Source organism: Protomyctophum parallelum, assembly GCF_964188405.1.
Source record: "Protomyctophum parallelum genome assembly, chromosome: 1".
NCBI lineage: Eukaryota > Metazoa > Chordata > Actinopteri > Myctophiformes > Myctophidae > Protomyctophum > Protomyctophum parallelum.
Window position 1 is genome coordinate 18,309,249 of NC_139697.1, and position 22,905 is coordinate 18,332,153.

The 22,905-nt window shown below is 43.4% G+C and overlaps 1 protein-coding gene across 2 annotated transcripts in view; it reads right to left on the bottom strand.

Moving 5' to 3' along the window:
* LOC310868270 (dolichyl-diphosphooligosaccharide--protein glycosyltransferase subunit STT3B-like) overlaps window positions 1–22,905 on the bottom strand; it is a 171,290-nt gene that overhangs the window by 90,778 nt on the left and 57,607 nt on the right. For both annotated transcript variants that reach the window (XR_014570071.1, XM_083778623.1), the window contains exon 2: window positions 8,637–8,745. Coding sequence is in view for 1 of the 2 variants with exons in the window: in XM_083778623.1 (XP_083634749.1) it covers window positions 8,637–8,745 (109 nt within the window). In the remaining variant the exon portion in view is untranslated. The remainder of the gene's footprint in view (window positions 1–8,636; window positions 8,746–22,905) is intronic.

Here is a 22,905-nt window from a genome sequence, read left to right on the forward strand (position 1 = left end):
TCCGTTTTAAAAGTTATTAAGCCTATAGATAGATGCCATTAATTTATTCCCAGCATTGTTTCACCCGATATTAGATTCCCGGAATACACGCTGGGACACTTCTTTTCAGTAGCAACGCAGCAGACTTAGTAAGGCTAATGAAACCGGTGTTGGAATGGCACATCTGTAGGCTATACAGATAGCTGGTGAATGGATGAACAAAAGGGAGTCACTCGACTCTCTCAATCTCACGGTAGACGCAAAAGTAACCATGGAAACAGTCTGCCCGCCATGGACAACTTTGGCTTCCTACAAACTGAAAAGTCTTTAGTCTTTTCACATTTCTGCCACTTCTGCCAACATTCACGCCTGGAGGTGAGCGGAGGCGTCGTCTTCTCTTTCAAAATGTTTTAATTGACTGTCAACAACATGAGCTACAACTTCCGAGACATTTTCCATGAATCGTGTCCTCGCTCGAAGTGCTAACTAATGTATTCTATACTGTAACTGCAGAACTTCCTTCAATGAAGAGCAATCTATATTTTATTGCTTTTCTCTAGGATTGACAGTACAGTAGAAGCGTACAGGAACAACACAGTGCGTTTGCTCAGAGAGGAAAATAGCACATTATTGTCTTTGGCAGACCGAAGGCATGGACAAAACTATGTTTTCACCCCCTGTCAGTCCGTGTGTAACACCCGGAAGTCGAACCTGGATCTCCCGCGTGGAAAGCCAACATCTTCACCGTCAAAACCACGGGCAGCGACATAGATTCAGAGATAATATCACGTTGTGTCGGCCCGTAAACAAGTTAGTGAATGGCTGTGTGCATGCGCAAAACATGTCCCGTCTAGCAACAGGTCAAAAAAAAGATTATAGTGATCCCGTTTTATAAATATTAACCCATTTAGGCGTTAAATGGGTTTTCTGAAAAACCTTATGTTTCTGTATCAGTGGTTCTCAATATTTCACGTCAAGATTTGAATTAAAATGTTCCCTCTGTAAGTCTGTAATAATATATATTCAAAGATTTGAGGCACCAAAAATAGCAGACCTACAAGTTCATAGCGCGGCAATCGGTGCCGCGCTATGAGCTTGTAGATCTGCTATTTTTCAATAGTTAAAACACCAAAAGGGGTGCTCGCCCAGAATGGGTTAAAAGGGACCTGAAGACGCCTATACAGATCCTTAGCACCCCGCATTTTTTTTATCCTACCAGCAACTTTGGCAGGTGACCGACTGTTGTTCAAACTAAAGCAGATTTATTTGCGTTTTATCATCATTATTATTATTGAAAAAATATCAGCTCTACAAGCTCGTAAAAATCGTGAAAATGTGGCGTGAATCTTTGAATATGTATTATTTCAGGGTGAACGCTTTTAACTTGCTTCTGGGGGGGGGGGGGGTCCCCTGGAACAACATACTTTCAGATGGTGGTCGGCGGCCAATTACATATCATTTTTGGGGTCCTTGACATTGAAATAGTCTCAGTCCTAAAAATGGGTTAAATAAACGCGGCCAATGACCAGAGGACCAAGTGAGTTGACACTTCCTGCCCGTCCCGTGTCCTTCAACTCCAACCAAAAGGCACCACCATCGCGGCCCTACATGAAAGACAATGACAAACACATGCGTAGACTGGTCCACCTCTCACTGAGCCAGGTGGCTGGAGGCGCATTATACACAAAGACTGCCCTGAGACCTCCCCCTCCTATAGCATCCCGACTCTGGACTTCCCTTTTTATGCATGCGTTCATTTGCATGTATAATGTGTGGGTGACTGACAACCGCGACATACTGCAATCTGCATGGCCATGGAATGACCCCCACCCTCCAACCTGCTGATGGAAATGCCCCTGAACCTCTTTGGAGTGGTGGAGGTGACATATACAGTAGCATCTGGTACTGTTGGCATCAGCAGGAGGACAGGAAATATAGGTTACATGTATAGCACTTGCCCTATTGCCCCAACGACCTTGCAGGCGTATGCAAAGGCATATATGGCTGTATACTGTATGTATGCATCGTTTCATTATATATATATATATATTCCACTGTTACGTACTTAGCTTATGTATGACTCATAGCTAAGCTAATTCTTGCTTAATGCAAATCACTCTGGATTAAGAGCGCCTGCTAAATGCCTAAATTGTAAATTGTAATGTATTGTCAGCCTTTTGTAAGTCTTGGCCTCTCTTTTGCTTTTAGTCAACTTTGTAGCTCCCTTGGAAAGCATAAATATATGCATGCATGTATCCATTGTGTATTGAAGTTCGAAACTGTAACAAATGGGGGTCCATTTGGTTTAATTTGTACACTCGAGTTAAATTGACACTTAGGACTAGTCACATTTTTAGTTTAGAAATTCCTCTGTGGGTCACGTTTGCGTGAAATATGCCGACTATGTGCCCAATGTGAGAGAAATTATCATCACAAATGCCAGCTGTGGCCCCGCAGTTATCTCATGCTGTCAAACTGAAAGTTGATTGATTGGTTGCTGTCGCAAGGTCAAGAAAAACAACCATTTTAAGGATGGAAATTTGATTCCATTGCATTGACTGAGCAGGAAGATTCAGCAAATACCGCGCAGTCCAAGATCGATTGTGTGTGCGCGATTGTCGAGGCTAAAGTGTTTATCAGGTGCAATGATTCAACTGGTAAAGCAGAGCAACATACAACATTATGAAAGAAAAGACCCCCATGCAGGAGTCCATGGGCCCCAGCTGGAGAAATACTGCCATTAACCCATTTAGACCCGACGTCAAAATCAAAACAACGTTCGCTCAGAAAGATTTGTGCCGCATTTTTACGATTAAAAAGAAATGGCCGAGTGCTATTTTTGAAAAATCGAAGAACGACTGACATAGAAACATAGCTTTTTCAGAAAACTGTCAGAATGTAGAAGACAATTTTAGAATCTGATCTCAGGTCAAAATGGGTTAAGCAACAGCCCAGCTACTCCTCTCTGATGTCCTACAGACTCTCTCAGAACCGTTGATGCAATTTTTTATCTACATAACAGGGGGCGGGGGGGGGGGGGGGGGGGGTTTCACACTGACACTAAATTAAAATGTTGCAGAAAAATGTGATCTTCATTAGTATCACTCGTCTTTCCCTACAGGCGAATATATCACTAGTCTGGGGGGGGGGGGAAAGAATGAGTCTCACATACTAATCAGGGCAGGGATAGGCCAAACTATGGCTATCACCCACTTGAACATATAAACCACGCATGAATTGCTCGGGGCAGGTTGCTTCCCTTTCATTTGCTCATTCATGCATGTGGGAAATGCCAACCGAAGCCCTCAGAATGGACAAATAATGTCGTGCGGGGCTTCTGTGAACGTGTGTTAAGCACGCGGCAGCGAGCTCGGCAGCCACCCAAATCAAACAAAACTCATTAAACCCACATTTACTCTCCAGGGTCCAATTACGAGGTTTCAAGGCTGCTACTCGACTACGAAGTACCAGCCCTGATCCAACGAGTTCCAGCCCTGAACTAAGCATGTGAGTAAGCAGATTCTGTATTAGTGCAACATGGGGCCAAACACTGATATTGTCATCAATTGGTGGTATACGACGTCACCTAAGGTGACTGTAAAATATAGACAACCTACATAAGGCCAGGCAAATGTCATTATGCTTTAAGTAGCATGTGGCATGTCAAACATGTCACGTTTTCAGGATTCTGAATCCATTCCAAGCATTAGTTTTGCATGAAAAACACGTCTTGGGCTAAAAACGGCCATAGTCGTCATCACAATATATGTGATGATGTCAGCACATTTGGGCACAATTGGGCAAGTGGCTATGGCCGAATTTAGGCCAAGGAGTGTTTTTTTTTGTGCAAAACCAATGCTTGGAATGGGTTCAGAATCATGAAAACCCCTTAGTTTCACATGCTACATATATTACAATTATTTTAATTTACTTTTATTAGGGTTAAAGGTCAAAGGTCATAGGTTAAAAATTGTTAAAAATTGCACAGAGTCCAGACATTTTTAATTTGTGTTAATTTCAGCCTCTGTGGGGGGTATTGATATGCACATATCATGACCAATGGCATTGCAATGAACATCACTGATTACGTTTAGGTGGAAAAAAATTATAATTAAGTAATTAATTAAAATAAAATTGTTGCTATAAAGCAACGCTGGGTCTTAAAGGGTTAAAGCATAATGAAATTTGCCTGATATAGGTTGTCTATGGTGTGCTCACACACACACATTATCAGCGGACGGTGATTGCCTAATTAATGGCAGACGACAAGGTCCATGGGCTCCAAATTCTTTGGGTCCCTTTGTGGAGCAGAGCCACAATGCTAATAAAAACACCAGGTCGCAGGAGGAGGTCGCTCGATCTGCTAATCTGCTCACCGCTGTAACGATAACGGTATGTGATATAACGTTCCTGAGAGCCAACGTATGGCTGCCTGACTCCACTGCTCAATCAGAGCTGACCTCAAATCAGGACAGCAGGACCAGAGAGAGAGGGAGGGAGAGAGAGAGAGAGAGAGAGAGAGAGAGAGAGAGAGAGAGAGAGAGAGAGAGAGAGAGATTAAACGGGGACAGAGGAGTGAGAGGAGAGCTAAGAGCAATAATGATTATTAAAAAGGGAAACGGACAGCGTCCGAGAAAATGGCAGTGCACATTAGGGAGACGATGACGGAGAGTTGTTGGAGAAAGGGAGAGACGCCAGAGAGAGTGAGTGGCCTTCCAGCTAGAGTCCATGCAGCAACGGGGCCATTTATAGTCTCAGGTTAAGCAGCAAAGAGGGGGCACAGTGGCACAGTTGGTAGTGCTATCGCCTCACAGCTAGAAGGTCCTCGGTTCGATTCCCGCTCGGGACGCTGTGGGTGCTGGCGGCGTGTTTCCTCCTCCGCGTCATCAGTGCCCATACCCGAAGGCGGGGTTGGCGAAAGGGCCTTTCTGTGTGGACTTTGTATGTTCTCCCCGTGTCCCCTAGGGTAGGTACCCTCACAAAAAACATGCAGTAATCCTGGTCACTAAACTGCCTCCCCCTGGCCAGCCATTACAAAAATGATCCAAGTAACACATCTGTGCGATGATCAGTGACCTTGAGGGTGGGTATAGCCTCATCCTGACAGTTTTCTGAAAAAGCTATGTCAGTCGTTCTTCGACTTTTCAAAAATAGCAGACCTACAAGCTCGTAGCGCGCCACTCGGTGGCGCGCTATGAGCTTGTAGATCTGCTATTTTCCAATAGCTAAAGCATAACATAATGCCAACACCAAATGGGGTCCCCGCGCCCAGAATGGGTTAAGGCGGTATATCGGCGGAAGTGTCGGGCCGGGAAACATCCGCCGGGTGTATTTCCCCCCACCAGGATACAATATTCCTTTTGACCAATCACAAGACTCGTTTCATTCATGGATAATGTAAACTGATGTTGTGAAGCATCAACGTCATTTCCTTGAGCTGCACTGTACCGCCAAGATCCCACTAACTTTATATTACTGCAGGTAGTTCTTCTGACCAAGCAATTGGTTGAAATAGGCTCTCCAGCCGTGCTCAAATGAGCATGACAGCACACCTATAGCCATTAATAGAAGATTTGAGAATGGATTAATCACATTAGAAATATCATCAGTTGTGCTGATTAGTGATTAGACAGAGTTTTGTCAGAGCAGCAGCACTATTGGCTTAGGAATAGAACAAAAAGGACATGTATTACGCTCCTGTATTTTAACATCAGTTATTATGGTGGTACTTGGAGAGACAAATATTTTCTGAGGTGGTACACTGAAGTACCACCTCAGAAAATATTTGTCTCTCCAAGTACCACCATAATAACTGATGTTAAAATACAAAAAACGTTTGGGAACCAATGGTCTACAGTAGTGATGCACCGAATATTCGGCCGCAGAAAATATTCGGCAGAAAATGGCTAAATATGCATTTTCGGCCTATTCGGTTTCGGCCCAAATAGGCAGAAAATATATCACCGAATAGTGTATGCAATTAATGCATTCAAAGAGCTGAATAAATGTTTTATGGACCCATAATAGTGATTATTATTTAAGTTAAGTTTTGCCATAACCATTTATTTTGCCATAAATCAGGTAGCTTTAAGGTACGGCTATGACAGCAATGGTAGGAAAAAAGATGTATACCGTAATTTCCGGACTATAAGGCGCACCTGAATATAAGCCGCACCAGCCAAATTTAGGGAAAATCCCAAATATGTACGTATACAAGCCGCACCGGACTATAAGCCGCAGGTGGAACCCCAGTGGCCGTTTCGTTAGCTCAGAGCCTTAGATGGCTCTGCGTTAGCTGTAAAAATCCATAGATAAGCCGCACCGTTGTATAAGCCGCAGGGTTCAAATCATGGGTAAAAAGGTATGGCTTATAGTCCGGAAATTACGGTAATATTAATCATATTCGGATATTCGGTATTCGGTTTTCGGCCAACTGTTTCCTATATTCGGTATTCGGTTTCGGCCAAGAATTTCAATTTCGGTGCATCCCTAGTCTACAGCGTAGGTCTTGCCCAGCGTGGTGTCAGGGTTGAGTCTCATATTTCATAGAGGAAAAAAAATGACTGGCTGCTCTAAATGTCATAACAAAATTAAAAAATTAAAATAAACTAAGAAAGAAATGAGGAGGCGCTACATGTTGTACTGAAGTGCAGTTCTTTTCTCATAACCAATGGTTTCATTCACGTTATACATTATCCCAGTCACACGGCCAAACATTAAACGTCACATTATAAAAGTCGTAACAGTAATAGTGTTGTCATGAACTGGACGTGCATTATACAGTGTGTGTGCACCTTGCAATTATATAGCCGTGAACAAATCCTACATGTCGGTTCATGTGAACAGTTTATTGTCTCACATGTGTTATTATGAGACTAGACAATCACATGGAGGATATAGAGTTGACAATAAATAACTATGTACTATGACATAAGTATAGTTGCTGATGTACCAAACCTGCGTGCATTACAGCTTGTTTCCACTGTACTATAGGTGAACCTATTCCCTTTCACTCCATTTCATTTGTTTTAAATTCTACGTTTAGCCACACTAGCAGCAGGGCTCTATGGATCCATCCTTTCGTCCGTCCATTTTTTTTTGTCCCAAAGTTATCTGGATGGATATAGGTTGTCGTGGAACTTGCCGTGCACAATCACACTTTGCCAGAGGACGAACGCCACTGTAGTATTGCCACGCTTATAGGCCAAAATGTCGACTTTTTACACGAGATATCTCAAAATCTAACTTTCCAGGTGTAATGTACTCTTCTCTTCGCTTACAAAATGCTTGGATCATCACAGAGGAAATCCACAGAGGTAAAATCCTCAGTAATAAACCACAGTACTTAATGACAGGCCAACAAAGCGTTTGCGATTGTGACTCACACGGTCCATCTTCCTGGTGGCTGTAGACATAAGGCTGAGGGGCGGAAGGAAGGCAGGCAGGGGCAAACAATCAGGAGATAAATGACCCTCCGTCGGCAGGTGGTAATTCTTTACACTTTTCACAACTTCTGCAGCAGTTGGTAAAAAGGCAGGGCTGCCTGTGACACAGCCACAGGCACAGGCAGCCCTGCCCCAGCCTCTTCCAGATAACCAGCTTGTACCCCATTCACTGTCCCAGGAAAGATGGACCCATGCTGTCTGTGGGAATACTGGACTGAAAACTCACCCCGGTGCTTGCCTGTTTTTCCTCCCGGAATTTTCACCAGTGAGGGGGATAACTTTGTAAAATGCTATTGGCTGTTTGTATTCTTTTTTGGAAAAATATAAAAAGATACTCCCGTGAAAAGGCTATATTATTGTACTTATATTGACCCTATAAACAATTTAGTATTATTTAGTATATGTAAGGTTTTGCCCACTCAAATGGTACCTCGTCAGATAATCCCCCACATAGCCTACAACAACTTCTGTGAACAGACTTCACTGTAGTAGCTTTTCATAAATTATATTTGTACTTAGGCTGTCTGCTGTCATGAAAGTTCATAGTTAGAGAAAAGTTTATAGTCAGAGAAAAGTCCAGCTGTCTGCTGTCCAGCCTCTCATTGGGGAAAATTCTGGGAGGAAAACAGAAACGGGGTGAGTTGTCTTGTTACCGTCTGTGGGTGGGTAGGGGGAGGGGGGGGGGGGGACTACAGGAAGACACAGTACAGTGTCAAAGTTCTGAAAACCTCCAGGGGGGGTATTCGAAAGTGTAGAATACCTGTGTGATCGTGACACTTTTATAGCCTATAGGATCAGTAAAAACGCCTGGACATCTGGGCACCATGCGACGGCTAAATGCTTAGAATTATGGGCAAATACTCTCTGACCCACTCTCTGACCCACTCCCCACACGCGTAGAATGGCTATATATAATAAACGGTGTTTCTTCCCCATGCTTTATACGATGTGCTTTGAGCTGTATGCCGCTCTGCTAGCCCTCAGCGGTAGCGATTGTTACAATGCCTCCACACTCCCCCACTTATCCTGTCACACTTTCTAAAACAATTTCCAGAGTGCAGAGGCAGAGCTCATGTAAAATGCAGGAACCTGGCCGCGCATGCATATAGGAAAAACAGCAGCATCTCCATCGTTAGATCCGTTTCCTATAGCCCGGTCTAAAAAAGGACACGAAGCATACTGTATAGCAGTAAAAAGTGTAAAAAGCCTCACCGTTCCCCCGACAATCCTGCCCAGCGGGTACCACGCTCTCTCGTCGAACCAATTAAGGAACTCGTAGAAGCCATTGGTGGTGAGATGATGCGTCGATCTGTAGTTGAACCTGAAAGGGAAGAACAAAACAAGAGGGTCTGGTTAAAGTACAAAAGGAAAAAAAACAAAATGCATGCATGATAGAAAGCTACAGTTCTCCCTATAACCTTATTCACAGGGCCTTTGATAAAATACCAATGCGTGAAAGAGAAAGCAAGTTTGTCAGCAGGTCTTTTTCCGTCCATAAGCTGAAGATCACCTCAATGTTGTTGTTGCTGTGTTGACGAGACAAATAACTAACTTTGGAAGAAGTCAGTTGACCCTTTTAGCTGCAGGCAATAGTGGCCACTGGTCAACCGCAGATGCTGTGCGTCGTTCAGATTGGCAAAGCCAAAAAACTCCTATTGCATGTCGCCCTTTGTGCACATGCCTGCCAGCCAGCTCAGCATGCATTTCAGAAATAAAGAATGCAAGACCTCCCCCACACTGTAAGCCTTCCGCTTAATGCATCCCCATTTCACAAAGAATGCTAACCTGCTGTCCAACTGCCAAGCGTTAAAAGTCACAAAAGAAACAGAACATTTATCTGGTGTGTTGGTAGAGGGTGACTGGTTGCTTGCTTGGGAGGGGGGCAAAAATAACAAAACACAAATAATGAACAGGGATCTCTCTCTAGTTGCGAACTCGACTCGACTCACATTACATGCTACTGTAAGCCCCGCCGAGGTTAGATCGCTGTCAAGCTAGCCGGCTGCTGACAGAGTCGACGCCGCGGAGAGACGAGTGCTGCCAAGGGGAGAGCCAAGTGAAAGCGAAAGCGAAAGCGAACGCTCAGTACATTTTCAACAGAGGGCTTCTCTGCCACGCTTGGCTCATTAAAGGCATGGCTGCTTTCACGGTGCGTTGAGTGGATCCGTGCACCGTGTACTCAGTGGCGGAAAGTAACTAAGTGCATTTACTTAACCCATTTTGACCTGAGATCAGATTCTAAGTGTCTTCTACATCCTGACAGTTTTCTGAAAAAGCCTATGTTTCTATATGTCAGTCGTTCTTCGATCTTTAAAAAAAAGCAGACCTACAATATCGTAGCGCTATGAGCTTGTAGATCTGCTATTTTCCAATAGCTAAAGCATACCATGATGCTAACACCAAAAGGGGTTCCCGCCCAAAATGGTTACTGTATTTATACTGTAACCACTGTATACTGTATTTATACAATTGTTATATATATATATGCAGATCTGCAATTTGTACACATTTCAAAACTTGAAACGGGACATTATGCATAGTGAGTACTTTCTACGTTTGGTACACTTTTGTACTTTTGTACTAATTCCGTACTTTTTACAGAGTAGTTCTATGCATTGCAGTATTGATACCTAACCCATTTTGGGCGGGAACCCCTTTTGGTTATGTTATGCTTTAGCTATTTTTGAAAAATCGAAGAGCGACTGACATGGAAACATGGCCTTTTCAGAAAACTGTCTTTGAAAAAGGATGTAGAAGACATTTTTAGAATCTGATCTCAGGTCAAAACGGGTTGAGTAAAAACATCCGTCAGAGTACTTTTTCCACCACTTGTGTACCTAAGGCTGAGACACAGAAAACCCACCGTGAGGTGGAGGAGGAGGGCTGCCTCCAAAAGGACAATTACCTGTTCCAGCTGACACTAATGGAGAGGTATAGCACTAGGAGATAACCTTATCCCTCCACAGCTAATCAGCTCTAACGCACAGCAGGGGGGGGGGGGGGGGCTTCGGAATCATATCCCATCAAATATGTATATAAAAAAAAACTACTTGATGCCGACCTCCATCCAAGGTCAGAATACAGTGTGTGTGTGTGTGTGGGGGGGGGGGACTCAATTAAAAAAACACAAGAGTGGACATAAGCCCAAAATAGCGTCGTCGTCTGGGTAGTATAAAAAAAGAGCTCAGCCCGAAGCAGGATGTCAACAGCCAATATGTCAGTTTGTTATACCTCCCCCTTCACATTCAGTAGATATGTTGTAGCCAGATTTAATTTTATGAGGTCTAGTAGGACTATAGTAAATAAATAAAAAAACGAAATCGCATTGTGTAAAATAATACATATGTTCGAATGTCCCCGCCCCCCTGTCAAAAATTGCTAAAATCCCTACAACGAAAGAAAGCAGCAAATAAATAAAAAATCCACCGAGTGGCATGCTACGAGCTTGTAGGTCTGCTATTTTTTACTATCACTGACATAGAAACATGAGGTATTTCAGAAAACTGTCAGGATTTAGAATACTTTTTTTTTTCTTTTTTCGACGCCACGCCTAAATGGGTTAACTAATTGTGACTCAGTGTGGAGAGAATCAGTGGATCCACAGATGACGTTTGGGGGGAGGGGGGGAGGGGGGCGTGTACTGTATGCCCAAATGTACGCATGAGAAATCAAGAGAGGAGATCAAGAGACAGTAGCATGCCTTGTGACAGAGCTGTGCGGGGGGAGTTTGTGCACATGGGGGGAAAGCGAGCAGCACAGCTTCTCATTCCCGGCTGGTAAGAGAGTGGGGGGGAAACTCATTAATCATCGCCAGATCACCATCACCTTAACCCATTCTGACCTGAGATCAGATTCTAAAAATGTCTTCCACATCCTGAAAGTTTTCCATTCTGACCTGAGATCAGATTCTAAAAATGTCTTCTACATCCTGACGGTTTTCTGAAAAAGCCATGTTTCTATGTCAGTCATTCTTCGATTTCTTTTTCCAAAAATAGCAGGCCTACAAGCTCGTAGCGCGCTATGAGCTTGTAGATCTGCTATTTTTCAATAGCTAAAGCTATAACATAATGCTAACACCAAAAGGGGTTCCAGCCCAGAATGGGTTTTAAATTGCTCTCAACTCCATGCAGAGGGGCCTTTCCACCCTCATCTGCACCGAGGTACCCCGGGGGGAGGCATACATCAGCCCATTTCAAAGCCAAGACTGGGTTTCGGGGGTGGTTCTCCATTTCATCCACTTTCTAAGCGTTTTTCCTCCCGTTATTTTTGACCGATATGAATTCCATGACATTCCACTATAGGGGTGGGCGATATGGACAAATATAAGTATCACAGTATTTTTTCAAGCATTGTCATGATACGCGATATCACAATATTGTCATGCATTTCCCATGCCTATGACCAGCTGTGTCCGTTTGTGTGTACCCCATAGCGATTATAGAGCGTTGCAGGCCCGCCCCCTTTCAGAACGACGATTGGCCCAGGAAATGATTCCCCATTCATTTTCTCCATAGGCTTTTCAAAAAGTATTTATTTAAAGACGGTTACGCCGTGGACAAAGCCAACTCGGATCGTGACAAATCATGACAACATACACAATATTTTGTGCCGATCAAATAATTTGAAAGAAGAAAATAAAGGCAGGATACAACACTGTTTGTTTTTCTTCTTACTAATTATTTGATCGGCCCAAAACATTGTAATTATTGTCATGATTTGTCACGATCCGAGTTGGCTTCGTCCACGGCGTAGCAGTCTTTAAATAAATACTTTTTGAAAAGCCTATGGAGAAAATGAATGGAGAATCATTTCCTGGGCCACTCGTCGTTCTGAAAGGGGGCGGGCCTGCGACGGTCTATTGGATTGGAAGGACTTGAGGATACAAATGTGATTGGCCAGAATGTGATGATGTATGATGATGTATGATGACAAGAGCGCCTTCACACAGGTGTGATTTTTAGTAACTTAAAGCACAAGTTCAACCACCTACTATACAGTGCAAGGTAACAAAAAATAAAATAAAAAGGAGTAAGAGACCTTTTAGACCAACATAGTGAATGTATACTTCTGTAACACAAAGTTGTTTTACAGAAGTATAAATCAAGGTATAGAACTGCATATCATAGAAAGTGCATTCACTGTATAACGATATACAGGATATCTCTGAAAAGGCATATCGTGGATACATTGTATCGTGGAGACGATATTTATCACCATATCACCCCTATTTCACCTCTCCATGCAGGGCTGAGCCATGACTTCAAACCAATATCACCATCATTACAAACCCTCACCTAAATTACAATTAATGAATGATTATTAAAGAATCATATTAGAAATAGTGAAAAAAGACAAGTTAATAAAAAAATGCGTCTGAAAAAATGTTTGTCAATTCATTTGTCGATTCATTGATAAATATAATATGATTTATTATTTTTTATTATTGGTTCAAAATGTCAGTTTCAATGTAGTTTTGGTTAAAGCCAAGCCCAACCCAGCCCATGTGGCATACAGTATTACCAATATGTGCTGCTGTGCACATGCTGGAATTATACTTGGTCTCCAAATCATGTTGTTGCTTCAAAGAGAGAGGGCAAAGACACCCTGCTGTGATTTGCTATTTATTCAGTCTGCTAAGGTTTTTGCCAGATAGTTGAAAGGAAGGAATATCACAGGTCTTATCTTGGCAAGACAAAATGATAAGTCTGTTCACAATTCACATCGTGTTATTTTTCAGAGAAAATAAATTAAGGGAAGAAGATTTTAGGAGACCATGGCAAGAAAGAAAATGTAGAAGCTCGTTCCACACACACGTAGGGTCTCTCTTAGGCAATTGGTATTACTGTTGTTGGTATTGGTTATTGGCGCGTGTGCGTGTGTGCGTGCGTGTGCGTGCGGAAAACAACCATCATTTAATAATATTTGAATTCAAGTCACATATTATGTAAAAATAAAAAATGGGTTTCATTCTCCAACTTTATGTCACAATCCATCCTTCCCCTAGACAGGATTGTAACACAAGCCAAGAAGGAAACCATTCAAAAGGACACAAACCGGGCCTTTGCTGATGGTGCAGTCAGTTAACACATGTGCAACCGCATCATGGCATACTATACTACTACTCAAATGCTTTTTCTGTCTCACCTGTGCCACCACACTGAGCTGTCTTACCAGTGTTTATTTGGTCGACTAATACTATGACAAAAAATGTCCGTCGACTACATTTTTTCACTGCAAAAAACTAAATAGAAACTAAATGAAAACTAAGCTATGATAGCCAAAACTAAAACTAAATATATGTTGACAATTTTGTCAAATTAAAACTAGACTTAAATGTTATGGAAGGGACTAGTGGACAAGACAGTGAGTCATTTTACACTTGGTCGCATGCTGAAAATAGATCTACAGGCTCACAATGGGCGCTATGATGCGTTGTGAGCTTGTAACTCGGCTATTTTCAGCGAGTGTAAAAACAGTCATTGCGATGGCATCAAGGCCCTCCAAAATACATTTGTGTCGACTAAATCAATTTAGTTTAGTAGATTTGGTTGACTAAAATCGTATGAGGGTTTGTGTGAACACAGATATTGAAGATGGAGGTGAGGAAATTGTGACGCAAATTGTGATTGGCCGGAATGAGATGATGTATGCTGATGTATGATGATGATAAGAGCGCCACTCACTTCACACGGGTGTGTGATTTAAATAATCCCAATTAGAAAAAAACATTTGATGCAGTCATTGTCATATATATTTTTTAGGTATTAAAAAAGTGTGTGTGTGTGGGTGTGTGTGTATGACTGTGGACTATATTTTAGCTACCGTTATTTCCCCAGAAAAATACATTTGAGCTGCTGTGTCTGTCTTCGTTGTGACTTATTCATAATTCATCGATTGAAAAATCCATTTCGAGCCAACCCAGTCACACAGTGTGCTTGTACTGTATAGAACAACTCAGCAAGTGTAGCCTAATCCCTCCAGCAAAACTTATTTCATTCTGAGTCGTTCCTGCCAGCCAGAGAAACCTCTTATTCCCATGGACAATTTGACTGCCGGCCAGCCAAAGAAAAAAAAAAAACTAAGAAAAAGAAAAAAGAAAACTTTTTTCATTATAATCCAGCCTAAATCCAGGCTCCAGAGTATAGCTCTGATGCAGCCAGGTGTGAGAGTTCTCATTCACATGTCTTGTACTGCAAATGGAACTTGCCTCGGTCTAGGCAGCTGTCAAGGCAGGACACAAATGACGCTCTACTACAAAAAGCACTTAAGGAATGCTTTAAAAAATTAAATAAAAAAAAGAAGAGGCCAGCTGCCTTACTAAAATAAAATAAATGGCATTTTCCCCAATGATCTCATCATGGATATCTGAGTGGAGTGCTCAAGGATGTGCCGGATAATGTAGCCCTGGCAAGCACATAATAGACATTTGATACATAACTGGTCGTTTGGACTCGGCAGACTGAGCAGGCTCCCGCTGATTGTGCTGCACCATCGTCCTCATCACCACCACCACCACCTCCTCTTAGCATTATGGGTCGCTCGATCGAATGCACTATAAAAGCGCAGTTGCCGAAGGGCTTCAGCAATGGCGCGGGAACGGTTAAAGATGGAGTGCCGTGATTTTTGTACACCCTAAAACATGACCGTTGCCCTGCAACGTCCCCTTATCATTCACTAAACTCACCCCACACAGCCAGTCATCTGTTTTGTACTACAGACTCCGACAGTGACATTTTCAGATCCGTGGAACGCGGCGAATCAGCCTGGAACCCAGTATGGCTTCCTATAGGGCTTCTGTGAAATTCCAATGGCAATGGGGGGCGCGGAGCGGAGCGCTGTGTTTCTCTGTGTTGTTTTCAATGGTCGATTCATGGGATGTTACCCGACGATTGGAAGCGCCCACTTTATTTTAAGGCGAACGATCACGAAAAGGAGCTACCTTTACGAGTGGGTGATTCGTCAAAAGTTATTAAAACAATCAGAACTGTACTGTACTGTACTGTACTGTACTGTCTCTCCTCCCTGGCCTGTGTGTGCGTGTGTGTCTGTGTGTTAGGCTGCACAACAGTGCCACTTGGTGGTGAAAATATGCTATTTCCGTGCTCAGCCCCAGCCAGCCAGGGACACAGCCACACACATAGCCGTCTATAGGAGTGGTTGCACCACTCAAAAAACACGGCAGCGAAACGATGTTTCTGATTGAAAAGTAAAGCAAAAAAAGTGTTAAAATCCCTCGTGGTAATATCTCAAAGCTAGACGCAGGGAAATTAAGAGAAGCATCTAGTGCACTTTGGGTCTCGGGAGAATGCACGCAAGGTGTCAAACCTCATTTTAATGGCGGGCGTCGAGGCAGAGGGCAGCATGGATAAATGGACGCCATTGTGCTTCATGAGCCGTACCATACATCACTCTGCATTAACCGCCTAATCAAATGCATCGCTAGTCGTTCCTCCCTGCTGCCCTCTGCTGGACAAGCTATGCTGGTGCACGTCCATGAACAGTGCAGCACTTACGTTTCTCCAAGTACACCAGCCACCGTCCGTGACTAATTGTTAACATCATTTCAAAACATTTTAAAAAAAATCGCGCCCCCCCGATAATCCCTCCCCGCCCCAAAAAAGCAACATTTTCCATGACTTGGAAGAAAAAAAGTTATGACGAGAAAAAATATTTTAAAATATAAGAAATTCCATAAATTAGAAAACAAATGTAGAAGTAGTAGTAAAAATTGCTGATCTACAAGCTCACTATATACTGCGCGCACACACACACACGGTCAGGCACGCACGCACGCACACACGCACGCACGCACACACGCACACACACACACACACACACACACACACACACACTTTTGCATTTTTGCACATACACCATGTGATTAATAGGTCAAACCACACAGACACCGAAGGCTGACCCTCTTATACAGAAGGCTATAGAATAGATAATAGACTCCTGCAGAGCCACACTGGGGGGGGGGAAAGATATACAACAAGGAAATACAAGGATAAAGGATTAACAGTGGAGCTGAATGCCGTAAACAAACCGCAGTCCTTGCACACCGAGCGCAGACGTGACAGCATGCGTGGTGCGAGCACGCTGACCTTTAATGCTCAGCTATAGTCACAACAAATCAATGCCGTCGAGGCCACTGTGGGCTGCTGTTAAAAGTAGAACTTTAGAAATATTGAACAGCATTTATACACCCCGATGATTCCCACTCAGTCAAAGTTCAAGTTTTCAAGGTCTGATGAACGTATACAAATAAGAAAAGAAAAAGAAAACAGGATCCACAGAAATTGGTCTCGTATATGATTAAGACAAGCAAACCCAGAGGTTTCAGGTTTATGGCCTATATTACGTCTGTTTACTTGAAAACTCTCCACTAGTGGTTGGTTCAATAAATTGAGATATACTGTATATACAGTACTCCAGACGATATGTGTGAATCGATACAGAGGTACAGTAGACGTATATTATATATACTCCAGACGATATGTCAATCGATACAGAGGCTAATATATTGATTCTGTGGGCGATGCAGTTTTGACATACTGTATAAACACATGGTAGGTGCAATGCACAATAAAGCCACGAGTTGGCTTTAATATTAACCCATTCTGAACGGGAACCCATTTTGGTGTTAGCATCATGTTATGCTTTAGCTATTTTTGAAAAATTGAAGAACGACTGACATTTTTAGAATCCGATCTCAGGTCAGAATGGGTTAATCAGACCAGTGTGTGTCCAGTGGAAACCTCGTATGAATCTGATCTCAGGTCAGAATGGGTTAATGTAACGATCTCTGTGGGCCTGAAAGTTTTTTATTGCATTTGTGCAATGCTCATTGCTCAATACTCATTTCTTTCTCTACCACGTACGTACTGTATAGTATACAGTATATGTACCCCTCAGCTATGGGACGTCATTTGCTATAAGTACGTATATATGCCAAGCCCCCAGTGAGGCTCTCCAACGTCGAGGCGCTGGGGACTGCAGGCGGACCCGTGGAGTCATGACGAGGAAACCCCTGTGCATCTGGGCTTTAACGTTGAGCGCTCGGAAGTAGGCGGTTGTTCCGGGTGCTCTACAAGCTCAAGGTGATCTACAAGCTCAAGGTGATCTACAAGCTCAAGGTGATCTACAAGCTCATAGCGCGCCACCGAGTGACACGCTACGAGCTTGTGGGTCTGCTATTTTTGAAAAACGACTCACATAGAAACATAGGCTTTTTCAGAACAAGACTTCTTAGAATCTGATCTCAGGTCAAAATGGGTTAAAGGCTTTCCATTATTTGGAATCAACGTATAATATTGTATATCAATGCATTGTTGTGTCGTGGCCTCTGTGGTCGTGGTACGTATGTATCGTACCACTACTACGTACTCTGCACATGGATGGAGTTGTCTTGACCTTCTTAACCCATTCTGACCTGAGATCAGATTCATACGAGGTTTCCACTGGACATACACTGGTCTGATTAACCCATTCTGACCTGAGATCAGATTAAAAAAATGTCAGTCGTTCTTCGATTTTTCAAAAATAGCAGACCTACAAGCTCGTAGCGCGCCACTCGGTGGCACGCTATGAGCTTGTAGATCTGCTATTTTTCAATAGCTAAAGCATAGCATAGTGCTAACACCAAAATGGGTTAAATACGTGTATATAATATGGTACAAGAAAAACAGTTCCAAAGAGCAGACAGAAACCGTAACGTACAGTCTGACCCCAGGGTAAGTAACGATACGTTCATGTGAATTATCTCCCTATAGTATGTGGAAACTGTAAATCTCATATGCTGTAGTCTATCTCACACCGAGCGCAGAATACAGTCCTTCGAGAACAAGTGCTACAGAAGGACGCTATACACATATCATATAAAGAACACCGGACAAGCGACTATACGTTAGACAGATAGTCACCGCCCATGCTGGAGAACAGGAGCCCCTATACTCCAGTGTTGTTTTCGTCAACTAAAACTAAGACGAAAAATGTTCGTCGACTACCTTTTTTCACTGACGAAAACTAAACGGAAACTGAATGAAAACTAAGCTATGATGACTAAAACTAAGACTAAATACACTGACAATTTTGTCGACAAATAAAAAATTGACTAAAATGCTAGGAAGGGACTAGTGGACAAGAGATCCAGTATACGTCATTTTACAATTGGTTGCATGCTGAAAATAGCCGATCTACAAGCTCACAATGTGTCGCGCTTGTAGATCGGCTAATTTCAGCAAGTGTAAAATCAGTCATTAAGACGGCATCGAGGCCCGCCAAAACACATTTTAGTCGACTAAATCAACTGTAGATTTAGTCGACTAAAATCTTATGACATTTAGTCGACTAAAACTAGACTAACAGTAAAACATTCCAGGTGACTAAAATGTGACTAAAACTAAATTAAAACTATTCAAGAGACTGTGACAAAAACTAAAATCAAAATTAGCTGCCAAAAACAACACTGCTATACTCTCAACAGTGAAGTGTCGCAAAACTGGCCTGGTATGGTCATGTCACAAGGCATACCTCGCAGGTCAAAGACCGTCCTACGGGGGAGACACGTAGAACTCTTTGGTGGGGACGTAACGACTACAAAGAAAGGTATGAAAACCTTTTAGTATGAACAATAAGCAAAGCCTCCATCTAGGGCTATACTCTCTCCCACGCTAAGATAACACGGAGCGCCTGTCGTGAGCCACAGCTCATCATGTCCTCTGTCCACTCTCCCCTCTCCGGACCCTCAATACTACGACCGTGACGGTGGGTGGAAAGGGAAGGGTGACAGCGGCTGGATGACTGCTGCCAAAATAGACTCTTTATACAGTGTCCGGCACGCCAGCCCAGCCCCTGCTGCTGAGACCAGATAAGGCGCGTCCTTGTTGCAGTGCCATTGGTTTATGCCGCGGGGGGGGGGGGGGGGGTTGAATTACTGGACCGCTCGCTTGATGACCCTGACGAGCTAATTGCATTGCCCCTGGATTGGCAACGTGGCATTATTATGCACACGCTACAGGACTACTAGACAGTTTATAAGCCTGTATTCAAATACTGCATGTATAATTACTGGTGTCTGTGTGGATGCCGGACGGGGTTCTGATCTGTTCTCGGTCTAGCGGGGGACTGTACCAGGAGGAAGCCGAAAGCACCCAATGAGACCAGGTGGTGATGAACATCAAACGCATGCACACCGCTAATGATTCGCCCCCCCAAGTCGACCATCGCTCTACTCAAACGAGCAAAAAAAAAAAAAACACTCATTCCGACGTGTAAACACTCACGAGGCAGCAAGAGAGGCTATAGTGTCTGATCAGGCGTGCACTAGCGAGACGGAGCGGCGCCCAGAAAAGCTGTTTAATCTTAATGCCGCCAGAAATGGTCTGCCATATTAGTACTCGCTCATGACACGTTTTTTCTCAACAGCTGGTGGTACTTGCCGAGTAAACATTAAGCAGAAGGCTGCCATGTCGCCTCCGCTAGGTGGGATGACCCGCCATCTCGTCTAATATAATCAAAGAGCTTCTCTGCCATCGCGCCAAACGGAGGGACTGACAAAGGACTGATTCAGGCAATCTGCTTGGCAAAGACTATAGTGAGATGCATCGCACAGACTTCCCTGGTGTTGAGTGGTTGGTGGGTGGGTGGGTGGTGGGGAATTCAAAACCATTACACCAACAAACAAACAAGACGCGCAGGCCCGTCTTTTCTACCTTTAGGATTAAACTGCAAACTGCCTCCCCCTGGCCAGCCGGGGCGCCTGATGGAGGGGAAGGAACTGGTTGGAATAACGTGTTCCTTCCACATGCTACGTCCAACCAGGGAAACTTATTTAGACTAAACTTAAACTTTATTTAGTCCACACAGCTGTACATTCCATTCTAAAAAAGAACCACACTTAAAAGACAAGAGCTTGAACCTTAAAAGACAAGAGCTTGAACCTTCTAAAGAAATGCAGCTAGAAACGGAGTCTAAAGGTCCTTACACACTGGCGAATTGGCGACGCGATTTATTCGTGCGAATAATTCGCATATTTTTAAAACCAGTTGAAGTCAATGCAAGCTTCCACATCAGTGGCGAATGTGCGAATGTGCGAAAATGCGACAGTTTTCGCTCTTTATTTGTTCGCTCTGGTGTCGAATTTTGCAGACATTCGCAGGCGAACTGCAGCACCTCTGACCAATCAGAATGCAGCCCAAACTTGTTGCTGTGTATAAACAGCGGCGTTCCGTACAGTAGCTGTCAACAGAGCAGCCGTCGGTCCGGCTACGCAGGTCGGGATAGCGCAGCAGCACACACTGTTGCACACCTCCCCTCCTTACAACTCGTTGGGTGTGTGTGCGCTCGCGTGTGCGTGCGTGCGTGCGTGCCGTGGACATGGCACATGGTGTGCAACGTCAACAGAGCAGCAGTCGGTTCGGCTACGCAGGTCGGGATAGCGCAGCAGCACACACTGTTGCACACGGTCACACCTCCCCTCCTACAACTAGTTGGGTGTGTGTGCGCTCGCGTGTGCATGCGCGTGTGCGTGGTGCGTGGACATGGCACATTGTGTGTGCGTGTGCTAACAGCACGCAACGGCAAAAGCGAGCAACGGGCTCCGCCAGACTTTGGTCTGTATGTAGGGTGGTCTCAGGTAAAGTGGGCCATCACTAAGGTAAAATGAGCCAAGGTTTCTGCCTCCTAGACCTTTGAGTTTTAACAGCCAATGCTGCACATCATGTGCACACAGCACATATGTCTTGACACAGCTGTACTTTATTTATTTGATTGGTCTATTTTTTATTTATTTTTACCATGGCAGCCATTTTTCAAAATGGCCACCAGCAACAACTGTTTTCTTATGAATGATGGATATAATATGATATTTCAGACTCATTTACCATTATAGTACTTGGTAAGGGTCTTTTGCATAATTGAAAATTGTCATTGAATATTCAAGATGGCCGCCATCACTTGTATGATTGTCTGATATGGGTGATCTCGGTGTCAAATCAGTATTTTTTTATGATCCAGAATTCAATCTTTGGAATTGGCCAGAAGCTTCCTTCTACCTCTCAAATGAATATCAACAGGGCATGTGTATAAGCTCAGAAGCCCATACAGCCCGCGCAGTCTTTTTCCCGTGGCCAACATGCTTGACACAGTGTCACAACCCGTCAATGCATGGAACACTGGTATAGTTTGTGTGCTTTCTCCTGCCATAGCCCTGCTGCAATGTAATGGGCTGCTATAAGTATCGGAAATTGCTTATGGTGCTGACTATGTTCATGACTTTTATTGACACACCCAATAATAAAAATAGGTATTCCATTGAGTATCTCATGGTCAGAAACCATGAAATAGATACCAAGTTTGCGTTTCTAGCTCATCTGGTTCAGAAGTTCAAGCCAAACATATTTTCTGCGTGCTAATATTGTGGCGGCCATATTGGATTTCATGGAAACTTTCAATGCAAAAAATGTTCGTATTCATATTATTGATCAACCTGTGAAGTTTTGTGGAAATATCTCTGTTAAAAAAATTGCCCTATTCACCCCCCATTATAACTAATAGGGGCTAATATTGGGGCGGCCATATTGGACTTTCGCCCAACAATTGACCAGGTTGTCCATATAGGTTGTGATCCTACTGGGTCATAGATATTATTTCTGGTGGACAACTTTGTATGTTATGACAAATGCACTTCAACCCCCTTTGCCCCCTGGGTAAGTTATTAGTGCAGCCACACCCGGCAGCCAGCAAAAACTAAAGTCCTCAATGGGCCCAAAAATTAAGGGCCGGCCCTACCTGGGCCCTCATCACACCATGTACACTCAAGACACTGCCCCCGCTGCCACCCATAGATCTCCATATATGGAGCTGACCTGTTCTGACATTCCATATGTTGATCTGACCTCATCTGTACACTCAAGAAAGACACGCTCCATTTATGGCCAGTACAGAATTCATTCCATATGTTGATCTGATCCCCCCATGCCAAAGTGCCAGCGCTCACCCAGCAGTCTGCTGTCACCCAGGCGGATGCATGCATGCTCGCTTCTTGCCCTCAGGGTGTCTTACTGGTTTTATTAATACAATGTAGGGCTAATGACATTATTGTGGGAATGTGGGTATAGCCCCTCCTATATTCAGCTATAGTGTCGATTTTTGTCCTAACAAAAACATGAAATGCCATTCACAATGAATGGAGAATTTACGTCATGTGTCTGAGCAAATCGCCAATTTTTGTCCTACACAGACTAAATTCCCATTGACAATGAATGGATAATGTACGATGAAAAGAGCACCCCTCACTTCACACGGATGTGATTTCTTTTAAATCAGAAATGAGTAAATGACTGTTTTTCTTTGCAGCTTGAGTGGCCCATTTTAGCTGTATATATATAAATATATAAAAAAAAAAAAAAAAGTCGGCTAAGCAGTATACGTGATCACCTTATCATTGACAACTGAGATTGCTTTCACCTGGCATTTACCC